Below are 22,203 nucleotides of genomic sequence, written 5' to 3'. Positions count from 1 at the left end.
TTATCTCAATATAAGTAGTATATGTATTAATGTATGACTTTCTCAGATGACATAGATAAAAATAAAATGTGTGACTTAATATAATATATCCATGGTGATAAAGATTGAATTTCTCATGTGTCACGTTAATTAGTTTCAATTAAACATGTGTTGTTGTGTAGCATATCGTTGGTTCCTTTGTTAGATTAATTACACTTTGATAGCTTGACAAGCAATTTTCTTAATCCGTACGCAAACAATATACAAGAGGGGGGAAGTGGTAATTTCATAAGTATATTTTCAAAAAAATAAATAACAATTTCATATCTAGTCAACTACAGTACTAGATAATAATCGGCCCATAATTTAAGTCTCCTTTGTTGTTCTGTCAACTAACTATTTAAGACTATTTGGTACTCTGTCAACCAACTAATGACGCATTATTCGTCTCTAAATTCTAAACAAACTAAAAGTTTAGACCAATACATATTCAACTCGAAACAACAAAAACTTTTCTTACGTGTCTTCAACCACCACTAAGGTAAAATTTTCACCTTGTCGAACAACACAAACGCTAAACATTCCGCCTCAACACGAACGAATATAAATTAACATTACAAAATTGCAACGCACGATCAAAAACAACATTTGATAAAGGACAACACACACCTAACCAATTTAATTAAAATGTTACACCACAAAACCTTAATGACAACACAACCAATCACCAAGTGGTCGATATTTCCATCAACTCCGCAACCACCTAAGCAAGCCACCGAATCAGTCAGTACCATATCACGCCCAATCAAATTATCTTTCTTGGTAACATGCAAGGTTATCAAAACCGGACCGGACCGGCCGGTCGGACCGGTCGGACCGTGAACCGGTCATAAAAGCGGTTCGGTTATGAGCAAAAACCGGATAGGAAACCGATCGGCAAAAAAAAACCGTGTGAACCGGGGTCGAACCGGGTTGAACTGGTGAACCGACCGGACCGGTTCAAGCGGTTCTGCAGTTTTTTTTTTATAAAAAAAACAGGGCAAAACGACGTCGTTTTGAAATTTTTTTTTTAAGAAAAAAAAAATCTGATTTTTTGTAAAAAAAAATCTGAATGAAACAAAAACAAAACAACGATGAAATTTTATTTTATATTGACTTGTGATATTTTATCTTTTTAATGTGTGAAATTATGAAATATTGAGCAATTTATTCACATATTTTTATTTATATATTAATTAAAAAATATATATATAATTAAAAAACGATTCGACCCCAGTTGAACCCGGTCCGACCAATTGAACCTTGAACCGGTGAGCTCGCCGGTTCGATGACCGGTCCGGTTCTGACAACCTTGGTAACATGATATTTAACATTCCCCAAGTAAAAAAAAAACACTTTCATTATTGCTATTTTATTCCGAATAATTTCTTTATGAATTGATTTTCGAAGCTAAAACAATATGTGTTAACATGTGATGCGCTCCTCTGACAAAATGTGCATAACTTTTTTTTTTTTTTTACTTTTTAATTTTTCAAAAAGGATCTCTGACTCTGTTACACCGTTAAGTTGGCCCTATATTTAATCTCTTATTATCAATCAAGTAAGGGCCCTATTTGAGAATGTCCTACAAATTAGATACTAATTTGATGATTTATTCATTTTTTAAACAATCTTTTTAATGTTGTGTCATCGCTAGAAAACGAAAATGTTGCCGATATATTATAATAATGTAACCAAACTGCGTAGACTGCAAATAAAACATATGACTCACAGCTTGCACAGAAAATGACTGCACACACGTCTGGACTTCCGTAATGTGTTGTACTTGCAATGTTGGCAATGAGAATCGAACTTAAAAACTCATGCATACTATCCAAATTTTTTCACCACTAAACCAAACTTAATGGTTTTCCGCCCCACATTATTAGTCTAGTTTCCTTCCTACGTCTTCAAGATATATTCCGATTTGAATGGTAGTAATAATGCACAAGATAAGGGGGATTGTCTGTTTTAGTGAATGTTTCTGTTTTAGTGAACCGTATCATTTATATTGCATGGTTTTGGTTTATAGGTCGATTGTGTAGCAATACTAATGTAGTTTTCTTTGACTGGTGTAACAATCCCTTAACTTGCTTTAGTAGTTTATAAGGGGATTGTCTTTTGAATTGTAAGAGTTAAATACCCCTTGTACTCCTTAAAATTCAAATTTTGCTTATAAAAAAAATCATTTAATATCATGTTAATTTTTTTTATATTTAATTATTGGGTTTGTTAAAAGATGTCCTTAGGGCACATGTTAAAATATATCTCAATATAGAAATTTAACATTTAATGATACAAGAAATTTAATGCTTCAAAAGTTAAAATGCACAAATTAACATTTAATAATTTTTATTTTTGTTTCCTTAACATGTGCCTTAAGACACATGTTAACATTCTCCTTAATTATTTTGAAGTCATTTTAAAATTAAAATTTTTATCAAAAAAATTCTAAATATTTTTTTCCCTTGAAAGGACTATATACTCCACAAAACCGTATGATACCAAAAAAGAATTCATAAGTTGTCTCGTGAACTTAACTCAGTTGGTAGGACATTGCATATGTAAGGGTTGGAGTTCGAATTTTGATCATCTTACTTATTCACTTTAAGAATAAAATTTTTAACCACAATGACTACTTGACAAATAAAAACTCATAAGGTAAATTAAGAAATAAGAATACAACTATGATTTTCCAATCAATCTAAAAGTAGACGAATATTTAAATCACATGTTGGAAATTTAGGGCCACCAAAAATAACTTAAAAACATCACTTCCTTTTAAAAATTTCAGTCCCGTAAGTGTAGCTCAAATGGTAGCTATCTGGGACATTATTGGAGTGGCCGAGGTTCGAACCCCGGATTCCACAATTCTCCACATTTAAATGTGTGAGACTCTAGCCACTAGGCTACTTGACCAAAAAAAAAAAAAAATTTCATAACAAATACATGATATATATTTCATATTATTTCCTATATTGCTAAAACAACTTGCAAAAGTAGGGAGAAAAGAAAGTATAATTTTATCAACAAAAACAAATAAAGAGAAAAGAAATGAGATACAAACATGTAAATGCTTAATTTTTTTTTTTTATTAAATATCAGTATAAAATTAATATATAATGACAAAATATATTCATTAAACTCGAAAAAATATATAGAGAGAACAATTTATCGGATATAATGAAGATAATGTATCAGATATGATGATAGACACGGTTTGGAAATAAAATTGATGTCTCATGGCATATGGAAAATGCCATCTCTCTCTCTCTCTCTCTCTCTCTCTCTCTCTCTCTCTCTCTCTCTCTCTCTCTCTCTCTCTCTCTCTCTCTCTCTCTCTCTCTCTCCTCTCTCTCTCTCTCTCTCTCTCTCTCTCTCTCTCTCTCTCTCTCTCTCTCTCTCTCTCTCTCTCTCTCTCTCTCTCTCTCTCTCTCTCTCTCCTCTCTCTCTCTCTCTCTCTCCTCTCTCTCTCCTCTCTCTCTCTCTCTCTCTCCTCTCCTCTCTCTCTCTCTCTCTCTCTCTCTCTCTCATTCCCAACAAAGTGGTCCAAAAGTAACAAGTAACTATAGCTTCCCGATCTATAAAATCTTACAACAACTATAGATTTAGGCTAATAATTTTTTATTTGAGATCGGGAATTAGTGTTTAGTGACATTTTTATGTATCGAGTTGATGTCTTTTTTTGTGGTCTGGAAGTTGATGAGTGTCTTTCTAAGAATAAGATTAGAAATTAACCTCTATTAGGTGGGGTATGTTTTGCAATTTTGGTATTTTCATTGGTGTTCTACTTATATTTGGTGCCTCTGGTTTGTAGTTCATATTTGGTACTCCCTCCGTCCCAAAACTTTAATCTTTTTAGCGTTTTGCACCAGGATTAAGAAAGATAAAAATTGATATGTTAAGTGATTTTTACCCTTACTTTACTAAGAAAGAAAAAATATATTTAATTAATATTTTAGCTTTAGTAAGAGTACAAATGATAAAGATCACTAATTATGTATTGGTTTCTTAAAATGACTAAAGATTTTGGATAAAACTAAAAAGATAAAAAGGACCAAAGATTTGGGAGAAGAGAGTATTTTCATTGATATTTGCTTATATTTAATGCCTCTGTTTTGTACTCTATTCGTTCCAAAATATAAGATCCCGTTGACTTTTGCACGTATGTCAATACATAACTTTGATTACATATATCTTTAATTGTGTATTAGTAAAGTTATAAAAATTTGATATTTTGAAAATATTCATCGAAACAAATCAAACAAGATCTTATATGATAATATTTACATTCATATTCTTTTAGAAAAACACGGTCAAAGTCATGTATTGACATACGTTTAAAAGTCAACAAGGTCTTATATTTTGGGACGGAGGGAGTAACTCATATTTTACGAATCTCTATTCGTCTTGTGCAAAGGTGTGATAATTAATAATAATATATTTTCCCTTAAAAATAATCTTACAACAACAAACACAAGCATCACATTTGTAATCATATGTATTTCAATTTCTGTTGATTTCTTGTTGCAAGTCAAAGATTGCGTAAGTTGTTGGACTTGAAACATTATAAAGTTGTTCATTTACTCTTCCGATCATTTCCAAATGTGTAGAAAAAAAAAAAAAAAATGCCGGTGCACTCAAATATGCAGCCACAACTGAATAATTCTCATGATCGAATTAGAGATATGTGTTGTGGCAAGTGTGAGTGGTTAAGTCCCACATTGCTTAGAAAAGTGGATGTTGAACACTTTATAAGTGAGATGACCCATAAACCTAACACCTTAAGGTTTTGGGTAAGATTGTGGTGTCCAACTCACTTGTAGAGTTGTTCTTGAAACCAATGTGGATGATCCCCCCGGCTGCCCCCTCGTGTTGACCCTACAGTGGTATCAGAGCCGATGGTTCGACGAAGGGTTGAACTGACTCCTTGTATCGAGAGTCTTCCTGACAAAGGTGGTCAGGCGGCGAGTTCCATGGAGCAGTGTGGTTTACGGCGGTACAAGTGTAGGATGAAGAAAGCTTCCGCTTGAGGGGGAGCATATCCTAGAGTGGATGGACTCACACTTGAGGGGGAGATTGTTGTGGCAAGTATGAGTGATTAAGTCTCACATTGCTTAGAAAAGTGGAGGTTGAAGACAAGTAAGAGGACCCATAAACCTAACACCTTAAGGTTTTGGGTAAGAGTGTGGTGTCTAACTCACTTGTAGAGTTGTTCTTAGACCCAATGTGGATGATCCCCCTGGCTGCCCCCTCGTTGTTGACCCAACAGTGGTATCAGAGCCGATGGTTCGACAAAGGGTTGAACTGGCTCCTTGTATCGAAAGTCTTCCTGACAAAGGTGGTCAGACGGCGAGTTCCATGGAGCAGTGTGGTTTACGGCGGTACAAGTGTAGGATGAAGAAAGCTTCCGCTTGAGGGGGAGCATATCCTAGAGTGGATGGACTCACACTTGAGGGGGAGATTGTTGTGGCAAGTATGAGTGATTAAGTCTCACATTGCTTAGAAAAGTGGAGGTTCAAGACAAGTAAGAGGACCCATAAACCTAACACCTTAAGGTTTTGGGTAAGAGTGTGGTGTCTAACTCACTTGTAGAGTTGTTCTTAGACCCAATGTGTATGATCCCCCTGACTGCCCCCTCGTTGTTGACCCAATAATGGTATCAGAGCCGATGGTTCGACAAAGGGTTGAACTGGCTCCTTGTATCGAAAGTCTTCCTGACAAAGGTGGTCAGGCGGCGAGTCCCGTGTAGCAGTGTGACTTACGGCGGTACAAGTGTAGGATGAAAAAAGCTTCCGCTTGAGGGGGAGCATATCCTAGAGTGGATGGACTCACACTTGAGGGGGAGATTGTTGTGGCAAGTGTGAGTGGTTAAGTCCCACACTGCTTAGAAAAGTGGAGGTTGAACACTTTATAAGTGAGATGACCCATAAACCTAACACCTTAAGGTTTTGGGTAAGAGTGTGGTGTCCAACTCACTTGTAGAGTTGTTCTTGAACCCAATGTGGATGATCCCCCTGGCTGCCCCCTCGTTGTTGACCCAACAATATGAACTTATAGTGAGAATGTAACACCCCTCCCTTCCCCGACATCATTCAAATCCTGATAAAATTAGAATATTTGTTATAATTATGTTATAATATTTCCCCTGTAATTAATTACGATGCATCATAGTTGTATATATTCTATTCACTTACTCCCTCCGTCCCAAAAAGAATGAGTCAGTTAACTGTTTTATGTATGTCGATGCATAACTTTGACGATTAATATTTTTAATTGTATAATAGTAGAAATTATAAAAATTAGATATTTTGAAAATACTCATTGAGACGAATCCAACAACATCTTATATGTTAATATTTATTTTTATTTATTAGTAGAAAAATATGGTCAAACCAAGATATATGAATAGTGTATATTTTCAAAATGACTCATTCTTTTTGGGACGGAGGGAGTAAAATGAGTGTGTCATTTTGACTATATACATTATTCACATATCTTACTTTGATCTTATTTTTCTCCTAATAAATAAAAATAAATATTAGCCTATAAGATGTTGTTGGATTCATTTCGAAATTTTTATAATTTTTACTGTTATACAATTAAAAATATTAATCATCAAAGTTATGCATTAACATGCGTGACGCAGTTAACTGGCTCACTCATCGTGAAATGGAGGGAGTAATGAGAAAGCTCAAACATTCCACAGTCTATCGAATCCTTCCATCATATTGACACTTTACCACCCCTTCCCCTAACTCGGCCATATTCCTCTCAATACTCAGCTACAAGAGCCTTAAACTAGAGTCCCTCTCTCTTCCTAACATCATCCACCACTACTTTCCTAAAAGCACTAAATTAAGTCGTTTTAAACTCCTTACACATAACCGCCTGTTCCACAACATTATATTGGGAGGTTAATCTCGTAATTATTAAATTCTTTACATATCTATTAGTGTGTTTAAATTTGAAGGCAAAAAAGTTTAAATAAACTATTATTCACACAAAAAATAGTAAAATAAAAAGGAAAATTAATACTATATTTAAAAGACAAAAAGTCATTTAGCCATTTCATAATAAAAAGACCAAGATTATATTCATAGTACTTGCATAAAAAAAAATATTGAAATCTACTTGGGTTAGTTTGGTGATATTAACTTGAGATCTCATCTTTAAAATCTCAGATTCGATTATCTCTGATGTCAAATTGAATGAGTTAATTTAACTTATTAAAAAAAAAAATACTCATGATACTAAAAAAATAATAGTAATAATAATAATATAATAATCTAGTATATCAATATCATTAGGAAATAAATCTATCTAAGCATGTCTCCATGCTAAAAGCCACCCATCAAATATCATTAGGAAATGAGATGCTTCAAAGTTCATAAATGAATAAACAGGATAAATAAGATGGGGTCCACAGGTGACCACCTAACCTATAAACAAATCTAATTATAAAAAAGCAGCCAAGTAACGCAACAAACCAAATTAAAAAAATATAAATTGGAAATATCAAGGTAGTTATAAGATTCTTCTTGTTGCAGCAACCAAAGAAAGCTTTTGATTATAAGGGTACTGCTGATTTAGAGGAATTGTTGTTAATTGTTGCATGAATAATCAGTTTGCAACATTAGCCTATTTAGTGCATTTTACTTAATTTAGAAGTTTTGTCTTCCTGTTAATGTTAATTCATGTTTATATCTTGGAGTTTGGCTCACTTAGAATAACCAATCGAGGAGTTTTTGGTTAAGAAGGTTAACTGTGAGCTTAGTTTACAGGAGTTGCTGTTATATGGAGCATGAATAAAAGGGTTGCAACCTTAGGCTATTTAGTTTTTTTTTTTACTTAATTTAAATGTTCTGTCTTCCCGTAAATTTGTGTTTATATCTTGGAGCTTGACTTGGTTTAGCTTGAGTATTGAGATTGTCTTTATTTCCTTGCAGAAATTGCTTCGTGCTGCTGGATTGTTCGCAGGATCAATAGTAGTGTTTCGAAATTACGGCGATCTTATGGCAATCTAAAAGTAGAAGACTATGTTGTCTGTAATGGTCTGCTATTATCTACTTAAACTGTAATGTCTTGGCTGTAGTTTCAATCTATAATGAGCAGGATTACTTTCTGGCTTTTGATTAAGTGATGATTATGCTTTTTCAATTTGGTCATGTTAACCTTGTGTCTCTGCACGTTTCCTTGTGCTGAGGCCTGAGATGACTGTCTTTTGATAAAAAAATTACTGTTTTAACATTCTTAAATTGTGAAGGTTTAAAGAACATTGATATTCATCTCCTATTGTAAATCATAATTATCGATTATGATTACCTAGAAGCGGTTGTTTTGATGATATTCTTTTCTTTTTTTAAAAAAAAATCTATATTTGATTTAAATTTTAACAGTGTCAAATTTGTTTTAGGGTTTTACGCAACTTAACGGTGTCAAATTACAAAATGTAAGTTTAAAAAATGTCCATAAATCTCTGCTCAACAGGAGAAATGTCGAAACTGTTAGGTTGAACATTATGACTAGGGTTTTAACTTTGATCCCTTCATTTTGTGTGAGTTTCCAATAGCTTACTATTAAACTTAACATGAGAGTGTTTTTAAAATCCATTTGAAAACTATGTTTACAAACCGCTAAAACGTTTCCAAACTTAGATCCTACTCTTATGAAAATAATCAACAACTTGTTTTGAAATCAAGAGCAAAATCTATGTTTTTAAGTTGCAGCTTTTGGATTCAATTAAGAGAATGGAACAATCACAACACATAGTTTTGGTAAGCACAAACCAACCTTCATTATTGCGTATAGACATCTCAAGCAAAATCTATGTTTTTAAGTTACAAAAAAATTCTTGAGTTTATCAAAATATAAACATGTACTAACTTATTTAAAATTCTGTGTGCTTAGTGAAGAAATAAAATAGTTAATATATTGATATCAAATTTCTACTGTCGAAGTTTTTTCTATACAAAGTGACATGATCAAACATGTGACTATTTTTTTAGAGGATTCGATGCGGTATAAATTCATTGCAGTCAAGCGTCGGTGATCTTCTGATCAAGATCAAACAACCCTTTTCTTTTTTTTTGACAGAATCAAACAGCCCTTATTTAAATATAGTATATCTAATATTATTAAATAAATATCTTTTAAACCGTCCAATCTTGATCCTATAAACATAAATATCTTGAATGCACGATTGCATAAAAAAGGTGATTGCATCTAATTGATTTCCATGTAAATCTTGTGCCACTTATGCCAATCAATTGTTGGTCTCATTCATTTTACTGTATTCATTAACAAAAGAAGAATGTTAAATAGTGTATCCGATTCACTAGTTAAAGGTAATAAAAATAGTAAAATTATCTTGAAATATCTGAAGTAACATTTTAAAAGTTTAAATTATACTTTTTTAATGCATACTTTTTCTCTTCTTTTTTTCCTTTTTAGTTCTTTTTTAGTGTTTCGAGGCATTATTTAACAAGACCCGAAAGAAAATAAATTATCACTTCCGTCGTGGGTTGTTCATTACCTAGTTAGTATATAGTACTGTATTGCATTTTTTTAATCACAAAAAGAATGACACCTGTTGTTCTTGTACGTACCTCCCTCTATTATAACTGAAATTAGTATTAATCTAAGGTTGTCATACTTTGATATGAATGAATTCAACTCTTGTAAACCGATTTAGAAGCTAAATAAACTCCAATGAAGGAAGCACAAAATAAAAATACGACGAATATTCGTATATGATGTGGAGCCTATTCCCGCAGCAACCAACGACTTTCCAAAAATTATAATTTCAACATTTTATTTATTTTCACATTTGTGATGCAGATATAGTATATATTAGTTGTTCCTAGAATCCTAGGAAGACTCAAAAGGTGTAGAAACAAACAAACAATGAACTGAGTGAGGAACAAAACAACACAACGAACCACATCGTATCTATCTCAATGGTTTCATCATTCAGTAAGGCTTTTTCACTTTTTTAAGAATCTAGGTTTGTTAAATTGTCTTCACATTATTAGCGTTTGTGTTTTTTTTTGTGCCCTTTTGTTTTTTTGTTGAGCTGAGTGAGGATTTATCTTTTTAGCAACTTTCTGGGAATCAATTTTGTTTCTTTATTATTATCTTTTCAATGACCCTTTCTCATTTATTTTATAAAAATGGATTATTGGACCTACCAATTTGCCTCAATTTTGGGAATTGACCAATAATTAAAATTGTAGGTTTTATATGTTACTATCATCACAATTTTCATTCCAAAATGCATGCTTGATAATCCTCTCAGAATCTCAGATTATGTTGTATCATCCTTAATGATATGTTAAAATTCAAATATCATTAATTTGTAGAATTTCTACTTTGTCATAGTTCTTTATATGATTAATTGATAGTGGTGATGATGATACCGATGTAACTTAACTTAGTGATGGTACAACTAATTTCATCTTTGATCCTTAGCCCTCACTCCCTTCTTAGTGATGGAATCCATAATTAGGTTCTCTCATGCTTCAGTTTTTATCAGTAAATTGTGTCGACATTTAAGTATCTCGTCTTAATTACTATTGTTAAGTGTGAAAATGGGATGGATTTGTTCATGTTTGTGTGCAAGTAATTGTTTTTCTTGTAGTGTTTCCGGCTAAGTATCTCTTAACCTGGTGTAATAAATATAAACAGGTTTCGCACCTTTTGTATTTCTATTGCTCGTGATTGGAGGCACTGCAAGGCCTTTTTATCCACTTCCCGGTAAAGGTGATGATGGAAGTAGGCGGCCTCTTCAAACTTTTCGCCCATATAACGTTGCACACCGGGGATCGAACGGAGAAATTCCTGAAGAAACTAGTCAGGCATACCTGGTGAATCTACATAACTCTTCTGCCAAAATTGTTTTCCTTTCTCATTACTTTATGTCTGCATCAAAATTATATGCATAAAAATGATGTGTCAAAAGTTTATATGAGGTGCCCCTGGTTCACTTTGCTGTATATGTATTGATATTTATATCCGTTGACCATACACTGATTAGCTCCGTTTTTCTTTTTGATTTGTGTTTTAGATTCTATATCGAAGTTTCAGATATCTTGTTGATTCTTGTTATCAAATGGAACTATGCTATGCTACACTTATGCACAAACTAGTCGGCCCCATTTTCTTCTTTGGTTTATTTATACTTGCCTAATAATGAACTTCTTTTTGTAGAGAGCTATTGAGGAAGGTGCAGACTTCATCGAAACTGATATATTATCTTCCAAAGATGGTGTTCTTATATGTTTTCATGATGTTATCCTTGATAACACTACTGACATAGCAAAATACAAAGAGTTTGCTAATCGTAAAAGAACATACGAAGTCCAAGGGGTCATTACCACTGGATTTTTCACTGGTACTGATGCTATTCTTTTTGTTAAGTTTAATCTGTGTTAATTGAACAAAATCGGAAATAGTATTCTGTTTCTTCATCCAGTTTTTTACACCGCTTTCAAGTAAATAGAATTTGCTAAAGTAATTATACTATTTGCAGTTGATTTCACGTTAAAGGAATTAAAGTCATTGAGGGTGAATCAGAGGTTTAGCTTTAGGGATCAACAGTATAATGGTTAGTCCCTTCTTCTAATTAGTAGTTTTTCGCCATTTTATTGTGTGTAACTTCTTCATTTGTTTGAATTTTTTTTACTTGTGATATTACATGAAACTGTTATTAACTTTGGCAAACATAAAAACAGATAAGGATATAATGACTTTTGGAATCTCCTTCAGGAAAATTTCAAATAATCACTTTTGAAGAGTTCATTAACATAGCATTGGATGCACCCAGAGTTGTTGGAATATATCCTGAGATAAAAAATCCAGTACTTATCAACCAGTATGTGAGTATTTTTCTCTCTAATCCAACAAACTTCTATCTGTGGCTGAACAACCCATATATAATCTAACAAGAATATATTTTAATCCTCCAATCATATAGTTTAGAGAATATATTTTACAAGAATATATTTTAAACTTCATTAACAATGATATATCTTGTAAGTTGTAACGGAAGAATATATTTTGAGCTTGCATTCTTATTGTGCATATGCATCTGATTGTTAATGCTGGTGAGATGTTTTACGATCAATGAACTAAACTGTGCCTGTAGCTTTATTTTAAGGATAATGACTGTCATATGATTGCAGTTATAATATATAATCAAAAGTGTCAAAGGATGTAGATTGTGTTAAGAGCTTAGAATGTTTAATGCAAAGGCATTCAAATTTATGCTTGATAGATTGGCATAGATTAATAGTGCTTTTGTAGCCAAATTCTGTAGAGTTTTTTGTCTGTTTTTTGTTCACTAAATTCATATAACAACAGGTGAAATGGTCGGATGGCAAAAGATTTGAGGACAAGTTTGTGGAAACACTTCAGAAATATGGATACAAGGGTTCATACCTGTCAAAAGATTGGTTGAAACAACCGGCATTTGTTCAGTCATTTGCTCCAACTTCACTTGTGTATATATCAAATAAAACGGAGTTGCCCAAGATTTTATTAATCGATGATGTTGATATTCCAACACAAGACACTAATCAGGTGAATAACGTATTTTACCTTGGCTTGTCCCTTTATCTTCCACAACTTGATTACTGGCTTAATCTTTTTCGAGAGAAACTCCGTGTAATATTATACAATGTTGTTTTCCGATTATATGATTGTCTATTACAAAGCCTAACAAAATAGTACTGTAATGATGATGTGCAGTCATATTGGGAAATTACATCTGATACATACCTAGACTACATAAAGCAATATGTTGTAGGAATTGGACCTTGGAAGGATACTATAATTCCTGTGGTTAACAATTATATGACAAATCCTTCCGATCTTGTTGCACGGGCACATGCTTGTAATCTGCAGGTACACTTCTTTGTTTAAACCTTGTTTTCTTTCATATGTTTACTTGGATTTGTTAATTTTCAAAGATCGTGTCGATATATTCTTGATTTCATTGTCTTGCATGTTTTGTTGGCAGGTGCATCCATACACTTACAGAAACGAGAACGAGAACCAGTATTTGCATTTCAACTTTAGTCAAGATCCGTACAAGGAGTACGATTACTGGATCAACACGATAGGAGTTGATGGTTTGTTTACAGATTTCACTGGCAGTCTTCATAATTTTCAGGAATGGACCTCCCCTAATCATGTAGATGACAAGATTGAATCCGAACTATTACATAAAATTGCTTTGTTGGTATCCCCTTATGAATGATTTTGAGATGTGGGATGGTGTGTAGGAAGTATGTGTTTCAGTGTTTGAATTGACTTATTATGTGTTCATAAAGCTTATATCAACATGTTCAAGAGAGCATTCGACAGAAAAGCTATTGTGTCTAGAAACTAAGGAAAAATCAAATGCAAATCTATTTGTTTTTTCAGATAATGAATTCAGAAGTTTAAAGTTGTGTTGCAATTCTCGCCTGCATTTACATAAAACGTTGACATTTTATTTCTAAAAAGTGTGCCTGGGTCTTTTTAAGGTCACTTTTTCTTAAAAAAATATCCTTCATTATAATTTTACTAAAAAAAAATATTAAAAAAAATATAGAAAGATGATAATATATACTTAAAAGTAGGAACAAAACAAATTATAGATAAGAACAAGACAGAACAATCTATACATAAAAATAGGGAAAAAAAAAGAAACCGCATAAAAATAAAAATATAAAAAAAATCTATAAAAAAAAATAAATACACAAAATTTTTCATAAAAAAATAGAAGAAACATAAACAATCTTTTTTTATAAACAAAATATATTCAATATTACTACAAAGTTTACTACTAACCATTAATTATAATATAATAAAGTTATTTAGTATCAAATAGACTTACCAAATTGTAACAAAAAAAAAATGTAACCAAAAATAGACTTACCAAATTATCCTAAATATTCTTAATAAAATTTCTAATTTTTTATTAAAAATATATACGGGACCACTATTTGTCATTGAAACATCAAAAATTACTTACCAAAAAAAAAACATCAAAAATTAAATAAATAAGTTTACTTATATTTTACTTATATTTTAATAATACTATATAACAAATTTTTAAATATTTAATTTTAAAAAGGTTTTCTATATTAGTAATATAGTGACAAACTCGATAAAAGTCTATAGACCCATGCGAAACTAGTTCTATCTATATTTTTAAAAAAAAAAATTTTTAGTTAAATTACAATGAAAAATATAAAATTTGCAACGTGACTAAAAGTAATAAGGATAAATTAATAACTTTGGTAGTAATCGATTTTAATATATTAGTAATAGATAAGGTTAAAAAATATATTTGATAATATATTATAATTTTTCTTAAAGTATAGAAGCTATTTTTTTTTTTACATGTTTGGCCTAATTTCTTATTTCTAAGAAAAAAGAAGTGAAAAAAAAGTTATGTGAAACAGTACTAAGTTAATTTTTTTTCGGAAATAGGTACTAAGTTACTTTAGAGTTTGAAACAAACACTCCCTAAAAATTTGTTTTTGAAAAAGAGATTTATGAAAAAGAAAAAGAGTTGTTTTAAACAAAAAGACGAGATATATATATACTCTTAAAAACAAAACAAAAAACAGAAAAAAACGAGATAAGATAAAAGATTATAAACAATGATTAATTGATCCACTAAAACTACTATATATAGTTGTTAAATTGAATTTTAAAGAACAACTAACCCGATACATAAGTAATTCACTATCTTATTCTTATTATTATATATTTATTAGTGTTTATTTTAATGTTCTAGTCTTTTTTTAGTGAAATGGATTTCAATAATCATTTCAACATCCAAAATTCTTCTAATTATCCCAATCCAACAATTATCAAAATCCTAATAATTATCTAAATCCCAACAATTATCAAAATCCAAATCAATTTTCCAACCAACATCCTCAAAACATACCTAATTTTGGTTTTGCACCAAATTTCAACTAGTCATCCTCTATTCCAAACTTGCATCCATATTATGGATCTATGATGAGAAATCCATGTCAAACACCCCCTTTTAATGGTTATATGCCAATGGTGAATGAAAAATTTTCGAGTGGTGGTGCACCTGAATTTCCTTAATTTTAAACACAAATAACTATTGGTGGCATGGCAGTTGCTAATGAAGTCACTCCAAATTCAGAGGATTCAACTCCTAAGAGCACGAAAAACCAGCAACTAGCATGGAACACTGATCAAATTTTTGTGCTAATTAGTGAGTGGATTAAATTTGGAACAAGCAGTGTTGTCGGGAGAAACCAGAAAGGTGAAACATATTGGGGTAAAATTGCTGACTATTGTAATGAGCATTGTTCATTCGATCCTCTCCGTGATGGAGTTGCATGCCGAAACTGTTTTAGTTATATGAACAAAATATTGGGTAAATGAATTGACGCTTATGATGGCGCTAAGCGTTTACAAGGAAGTGATTGGTCGGATAATGATGTTTTGACAAAAGCGCAGGAAATATACGCATGTGGGAAGAATGTTCAATTCACTTTAATGGTAGAATTACATGCTCTCTGTGATCAACCATGTTATAGTAGTCAAATAGGAGGAAATATTGGCTCATGAAGTATTGGATCTAAGAGATCTCACGAGAGTGATGCATGTGGCTCAAACTCTGTAGGATCTAGTGCTCGTCCTATGAGTAGGGAGGCAGCTAAAAAAAGGGTAAAAAGAAAAGCAATGAAGCTGCCTTGGATGTGGTGGACAAAGAATAGGCTGAATACAAACAATTCAAGGAGAAAGAGCTTGAACGATTGGAGAAGATAGCATTGATGCACCAAGAGGCTAACCAATTGATGAAAGAAAAGACTCAGACTAAGAAAATGAAATTGTATCTAAAGTTAAGTTCCGACGAGCATCTCGATGATCGGAAAAAGAGCTGTTGGAAAAGTTGGCTCAAGAACTGTTTGATAACTAATTTCAATCAAGTATTTGTTTGTAGTGTTCGCTTTAATTATTGTGTTTGAATATGTCAGTGTAGTGTTTGCTTTAATTATTGTATTTGAATATGCTAGTGTAGTGTTTGCTTTAACTGTTGTATTTGAAATGTTAGTGTAGTGTTTGCTTTAATTATTGTGTTTGAATCTGCCAGTGGTCCACCATCCAATTCGAATCATCAAATAATTAACTCTATATAATAACTTATTTTGAATCCGTCAGTGGTCCACCACCCAATTCGAATCTAATCTTTATCTAATAATTAACTCTATACAATAACTTATTTCGAATCCGTCAGTGGTCCACCACCCAATTCGACTCATACATCCATTAATAAATAGGGACTCATACATCAATTTATGTACCAATATCCCAAAAAACATCTCATCCAATCTACTTCCAATATCACAAAAAATGGATCCATCGGAATATCATTTTGATATCGCAGCCTACAAACAAAATTGTGAAAGTTAGGGGGGCCAAAACTGGTATTTTCAAAATTATGGGGCTAAAATCGCAAGTTTATATAAGTTAGGGGGCCAAAAGTGCATTTTAGCCTAACTTATTTGAAATTTTTAGTGCTTTTAGTGAAAAAATAAAATAGTTAATATATAAATATGAAATTTCAATCGTTGAAGTTTTTTCTCTACAAGAGACATAATCAAACATGTGATCATGTGACTATTTTTTAAGAGATGACTCAATACAATATAAATTCATTGTATTCAAGTTTTGGTGATCTTCTGATCAAGATCAAATAACCTTGATTTAAGTATAATATATCTAGTACTATTAAATAAATATAAAATAAATATTTTTTAGACCGTTCGATCTTAATCCTATAGGCCACAAATGTCTTGAATGCACGATTGCATAAAAAGGGCGATCATGTCTAATTCATTTCCATGTAAATCTTGTGCCACTTGCATCAATCAATCGTTGGTCTCACTCATTTTATTGTATTCATTAAGAAAAGGTGAATGCTAAATAGTATATGAGACACTACTTAAACTAACAAAAATAGTAAAATTATCTTGAAATATATCTAGTTAACATTTTAAAGGTTTAAATTTTACTTTCTTTTCTTTTTCTTTTTCTTTTTCGTTGCTTAATAAATGCCCCAAGACACTCGTTAGCAAGACCAGAAAGTTTTAACAACCTGTTAATGTCATACTTAGTACTCTATGGCATTTTTTTTAATCACAAAAAGAATGACACCTGTTCTTCTTGTATGTACCTCCCTCTATTATAACTGAAATTAGTATTAGTATTAGTATTAATCTAAGTTTATCATACTTTGATATGAATGAATTCAACTCTTCTAAATAGGGTTGGGAACAGGCCAGGCCAGGCCAGACTTTGAAAGGCCTGAGCCTGGCCTATGATTTTTCTTCAGGCCTAGGCCTGGCCTACGGCCTATCAAATGTTATTTTTTTTGGCCTGGCCTGAGCCTTTTAAAAGCCTGGTTTGGCCTTGTAGCCTATTTAAAAGCCTGTGTTACATTAAGGCTTCTCTATATAGTCTTTTTAAATAGGCTAAACAGGCCTTACGAAGTTCACATTTAATTTTTTATAATTTCTACAACATTAAAAAAAAGCTAATAAAATGATTAACACAATAATTAAAAACTAATAAAATAACAAATACGATTACGACAAAGTCGCCATAATACAAATTGTTTGCTAAATGTAGTCAGCAACAAGCGAACAACCAAAATATACACTATAAAAACAAATATATTTTCTCTTTTCTTTTTTTTTTTAAGCAACAAATATATTTTCTCTGATATTTTGTATTTATATAAATAATATTTTTAGTTTTTTATAAGATTCATAAAATAATAATATAATATAAATAATAATAATTATAAACAGGCCGGCCTATCAGGCTTCGTAGGCTTTTTTAGAAGCCTAAGCCTGGCCTATTTACATAAACAGGCTATTTTTAAAGCCTAAGCCTGACATTTTTAATAACCAGACCAGGCCAGACCAGACTTTACACAGGCCAGGCCGAAGGCCCCCGTAGACCGCCTGGCCTATTCCCAACCCTACTTCTAAACCGATTTAGAAGCTAAATAAACTCCAATGAAGGAAGCACAAAATAAAAATACGACGAATATTCGTATGTGATGCAGCAACCAACGACTTTCCAAAAATTATAATTTCAACATTTTATTTATTTTCACATTTGTGATGCAGATATAGTATATATATTCGTTGTTCTTAGAATCCTAGGAAGACTCAAAAGGTGTAGAAACAAACAATGAACTGAGTGAGGAACAAAACAACACAACGAACCACATCGTATCTATCTCAATGGTTTCATCATTCAGTAAGTCTTTTTCTTTTTTTTAAGAATCTATGTTTGTTAAATTCTCTTCACATTATTAGCGTGTGTTTTTTTTGTTGAGCTGCGTGAGGATTTATCTTTTTAGCAACTTTCTGGGAATCATTTTTGTTTTTTGTTTTTTTTTGCTTTCACCACCGGTTTAATCTGGTTCGGGGTCAGTTCTGACCATCAAGTGGTTTCAGCATCATCCCGATTGCTGTTGCGGGGATGGAACTATGGAATTTTGTTTCTTTATTATTATATTTATAGAATTTCTATTTTGTCATAGTTCTGTATATGATTAATTGATAGTGGTGATGATGATACTGATGTAACTTAACTTAGTGATGGTAAAACTAATTTCATCTTTGATCCTTAGGCCTCACCCCTTCAAATGTTTCTCTTTTCTTGGAATCCATAATTGGGTTCTCTCATGCTTCAGTGTTTATCAGTAATTCGTGTAGACTGTTAAGTATCTCGTCTTAATTACTATTGCTAAGTGTGAAAATGGGATGGATTTGTTCATGTTTGTGCGCAAGTAATTGTTTTTCTTGTAGTGTTTCTGGCTAAGTATCTCTTAACTTGGTGTAATAAATATAAACAGGTTTCGCACCTTTTGTATTTCTATTGCTCGTGATTGGAGGCACGGCAAGGCCTTTTTATCCACTTCCTGGCAAAGGTGATGATGGAAGTAGGCGGCCTCTTCAAACTTTTCGCCCATATAACCTTGCACACAGGGGATCGAACGGAGAAATTCCTGAAGAAACTAGTCAGGCATACCTGGTGAATCTACATAACTCTTCTGCCAAAATTGTTTTCCTTTCTCTTTACTTTATGTCTGCATCCAAAGTTTATGTGAGGTGCCCCTGGTTCAGTTTGCTGTATATGTATTCCGTTGACCATACACTGATTAGCTCCGTTTTTCTTTCAGATTTGTGTTCTAGATTCTATTTTGAAGGTTCAGTTATCTTATTGATTCTTGTTATCTAATTGATTCTATGCTATGCTACACTTATGCGCAAACTAGTATTTGGTACTGTGGCAGTGCAGATAACATAGTCGGCCTCATTTTCTTCTTTGGTTTATTTATACTACTTGCCTAATGATGAACTTCTTTTTGTAGAGAGCTATTGAGGAAGGTGCAGACTTCATTGAAACTGATATATTATCTTCCAAAGATGGTGTTCTTATATGTTTCCATGATGTTACCCTTGATAACACTACTGACATAGCAAAATACAAAGAGTTTGCTAATCGTAAAAGAACATACGAAGTCCAAGGGAACAATACCACTGGATTTTTCACTGGTACTGATGCTATTCTTTTTGTTAAGTTTAATCTGTGTTAATTGAACAAAATCGGAAATAGTATTCTGTTTCTTCATCCAGTTTTTTACACGGCTTACAAGTAAATAGAATTTGCTAAAGTAATTATACTATTTGCAGTTGATTTCACGTTAAAGGAATTAAAGTCGTTGAGGGTAAATCAGAGGTTTAGCTTTAGGGATCCACAGTATAATGGTTAGTCCCGTCTTCTAATTATTAGTAGTTTTTCATCATTTTATTGTGTGTAATACTCTCCTTTTCTTCTCTTATATATGTTATATATGTGTCGAAGCCCCGTCAGATTTTAAAATGATTCAATGATCATTTTTACAGGAACTGTCTGCAGATGACTTGTTTTTTACTTGTGATTATTACATGAAACTGTTATTTACTTTGGCAAACATAAAAATAGATAAGTATATAACATTACTTTTGGAATCTCCTTCAGGAAAATTTCAAATAATCACTTTTGAAGAGTTCATTAACATAGCACTGGATGCACCCAGAGTTGTTGGAATATATCCTGAGATAAAAAATCCAGTACTTATCAACCAGTATGTGAGTATTTCTCTCTCTAATCCAACACACTTCTATTTGTGGCAGAGCAACCGATATATAATGTAACAAAAGAATATATTTTAATCGTCCAATCATATTGTATATGTATGTGATGGTTGGTCCTTGGTACTGGTGACTGGTGATATCTTGTACTGTTGTACATACAATGATATATCTTGTAACGGAAGAATATATTTTGAGCTTGCCTTCTTATTGTGCATATGCATCTGATTGTTAATGCTGGGGATGTTTTACAATAAACTAAACTGTGACTTTAGCTTTATTTTAAGGATAATGACTGTTACACGGATGAGGTTATATTATATAATCGGAAGTGTCAAAGGATGTAGATTGTATTAAGATCTTAGAATGTTTAATGCAAAGGCTTTCAAATCTCACGCTTGATAGATTGACATATATTATTAGTATTTTTGTAGCCAAATTCTGTAGAGTTTGTTGTCTGCTTTTTGTTCATTAATTTCATAAAATAACAGGTGAAATGGTCGGATGGCAAAAGATTTGAGGACAAGTTTGTGGAAACACTTCAGAAATATGGATACAAGGGTTCATACCTGTCAAAAGATTGGTTGAAACAACCTGCATTTGTTCAGTCATTTGCTCCAACTTCACTTGTGTATATATCAAATAAAACGGAGTTGCCTAAGATTTTATTAATCGATGAAGTTGATATTCCAACACAAGACACTAATCAGGTGAATAACGTATTTTACCTTGGCTTGTCCCTTTATCTTCCACAACTTTATGTACTGTCTTAATCTTTTTTGAGAGAAACTCCGTGTAATATTATACAATGTTGTTTTCTAATTATAAGTTGTCTATTACAAAGCCTAACAAAATAGTTCCATAATGTTGATGTGCAGTCATATTGGGAAATTACATCTGATACATACCTAGACTACATAAAGCAATATGTTGTAGGAATTGGACCTTGGAAGGATACTATAGTTCCTGTGGTTAACAATTATACGACAAATCCTTCCGATCTTGTTGCACGGGCACATGCTCGTAATCTGCAGGTACACTTCTTTGTTTAAACCTTGTTTTCTTTCATATGTTTACTTGGATTTGTTAATTTTTAAAACATCGTGTCGATAAATTCTTGATTTCATTGTCTTGCATGTTTTGTGAGCAGGTGCATCCATACACTTACAGAAATGAGAACCAGTATTTGCATTTCAACTTTAGTCAAGATCCATACAACGAGTACGATTACTGGATCAACAAGATAGGAGTTGATGGTTTGTTTACAGATTTCACCGGCAGTCTTCATAATTTTCAGGAATGGACCTCCCCTAATCATCGAGATGACAAGATTGAATCCGAACTATTACATAAAATTGCTTTGTTGGTATCCCCTTATGAATGATTTTGAGATGTGAGATGGTGTGTAGGAAGTATGTGTTTGTGTTTCAGTGTTTGAATTGACTTATTATGTGTTCATAAAGCTTATATCAACATGTTCAAAGAGAGCATTCGACTGAAAAGCTATTGTGTCTAAAAACTAAGGAAAACTCAAATGCAAATCTATTTGTTTTTTCAGATAATGAATTCAGAAGTTTAAACTTGTGTTGCAATTCTCGCCTGCATTTACATAAAACGTTGAAATTTTATTTCTAAAAAGTGTGCCTGGGTCTTTTTAAGGTCACTTTTTCTAAAAAAAATATTCTTCATTGTAATTTTACTCTAAAAAAATATAGAAAAATATATATGCTTAAAAGTAGGAACAAAACAAATTATAGATAGGAAACAAGACAGAACAATTTATACATAAAAATAGAAAGAAAAAAAGCATAAAAATAAGAATACAAAAAAAAACACTATAAAAAAAACACATACACAATATTTTTCATAAAAAAGTAGAAGAAACATAAACAATTTTTTTTTATAAGCAAAACATATCCAATATTACTACAAAGTTTACTACTGACTATTAATAATAATATAACAAAGTTATTTAGTATCAAACAGACTTACCAAA

General features: G+C 32.1%; 2 protein-coding genes and 1 long non-coding RNA gene across 3 annotated transcripts; all 3 read left to right on the top strand.

Moving 5' to 3' along the window:
- The first annotated feature begins 7,506 nt into the window (after nt 1-7,506).
- LOC123885411 lies at nt 7,507-8,377 on the top strand. The gene is made up of 2 exons (XR_006801153.1): nt 7,507-7,596; nt 7,968-8,377. It is a non-coding gene; the product is annotated as an uncharacterized LOC123885411 (long non-coding RNA).
- Nucleotides 8,378-9,592: 1,215 nt separating this feature from the next.
- LOC123885408 (glycerophosphodiester phosphodiesterase GDPD6-like) lies at nt 9,593-13,477 on the top strand. Its single transcript, XM_045934686.1, has 8 exons — nt 9,593-9,993; nt 10,705-10,883; nt 11,227-11,410; nt 11,549-11,623; nt 11,785-11,894; nt 12,379-12,597; nt 12,766-12,921; nt 13,037-13,477. The coding sequence occupies exons 1-8, from the start codon at nt 9,978-9,980 to the stop codon at nt 13,274-13,276; spliced, it is 1,179 nt and encodes a 392-aa protein (XP_045790642.1). The 5' UTR covers nt 9,593-9,977; the 3' UTR covers nt 13,277-13,477.
- Nucleotides 13,478-18,076: 4,599 nt separating this feature from the next.
- Nucleotides 18,077-21,799, top strand: LOC123885409 (glycerophosphodiester phosphodiesterase GDPD6-like). Its single transcript, XM_045934687.1, has 8 exons — nt 18,077-18,324; nt 18,926-19,104; nt 19,445-19,628; nt 19,767-19,841; nt 20,095-20,204; nt 20,699-20,917; nt 21,086-21,241; nt 21,358-21,799. The coding sequence occupies exons 1-8, from the start codon at nt 18,309-18,311 to the stop codon at nt 21,589-21,591; spliced, it is 1,173 nt and encodes a 390-aa protein (XP_045790643.1). The 5' UTR covers nt 18,077-18,308; the 3' UTR covers nt 21,592-21,799.
- The last annotated feature ends 404 nt before the right edge of the window (nt 21,800-22,203 follow it).

This window comes from Trifolium pratense, linkage group LG5, assembly GCF_020283565.1.
Source record: "Trifolium pratense cultivar HEN17-A07 linkage group LG5, ARS_RC_1.1, whole genome shotgun sequence".
NCBI lineage: Eukaryota > Viridiplantae > Streptophyta > Magnoliopsida > Fabales > Fabaceae > Trifolium > Trifolium pratense.
This window is presented reverse-complemented; position numbering and strand designations above follow the sequence as displayed.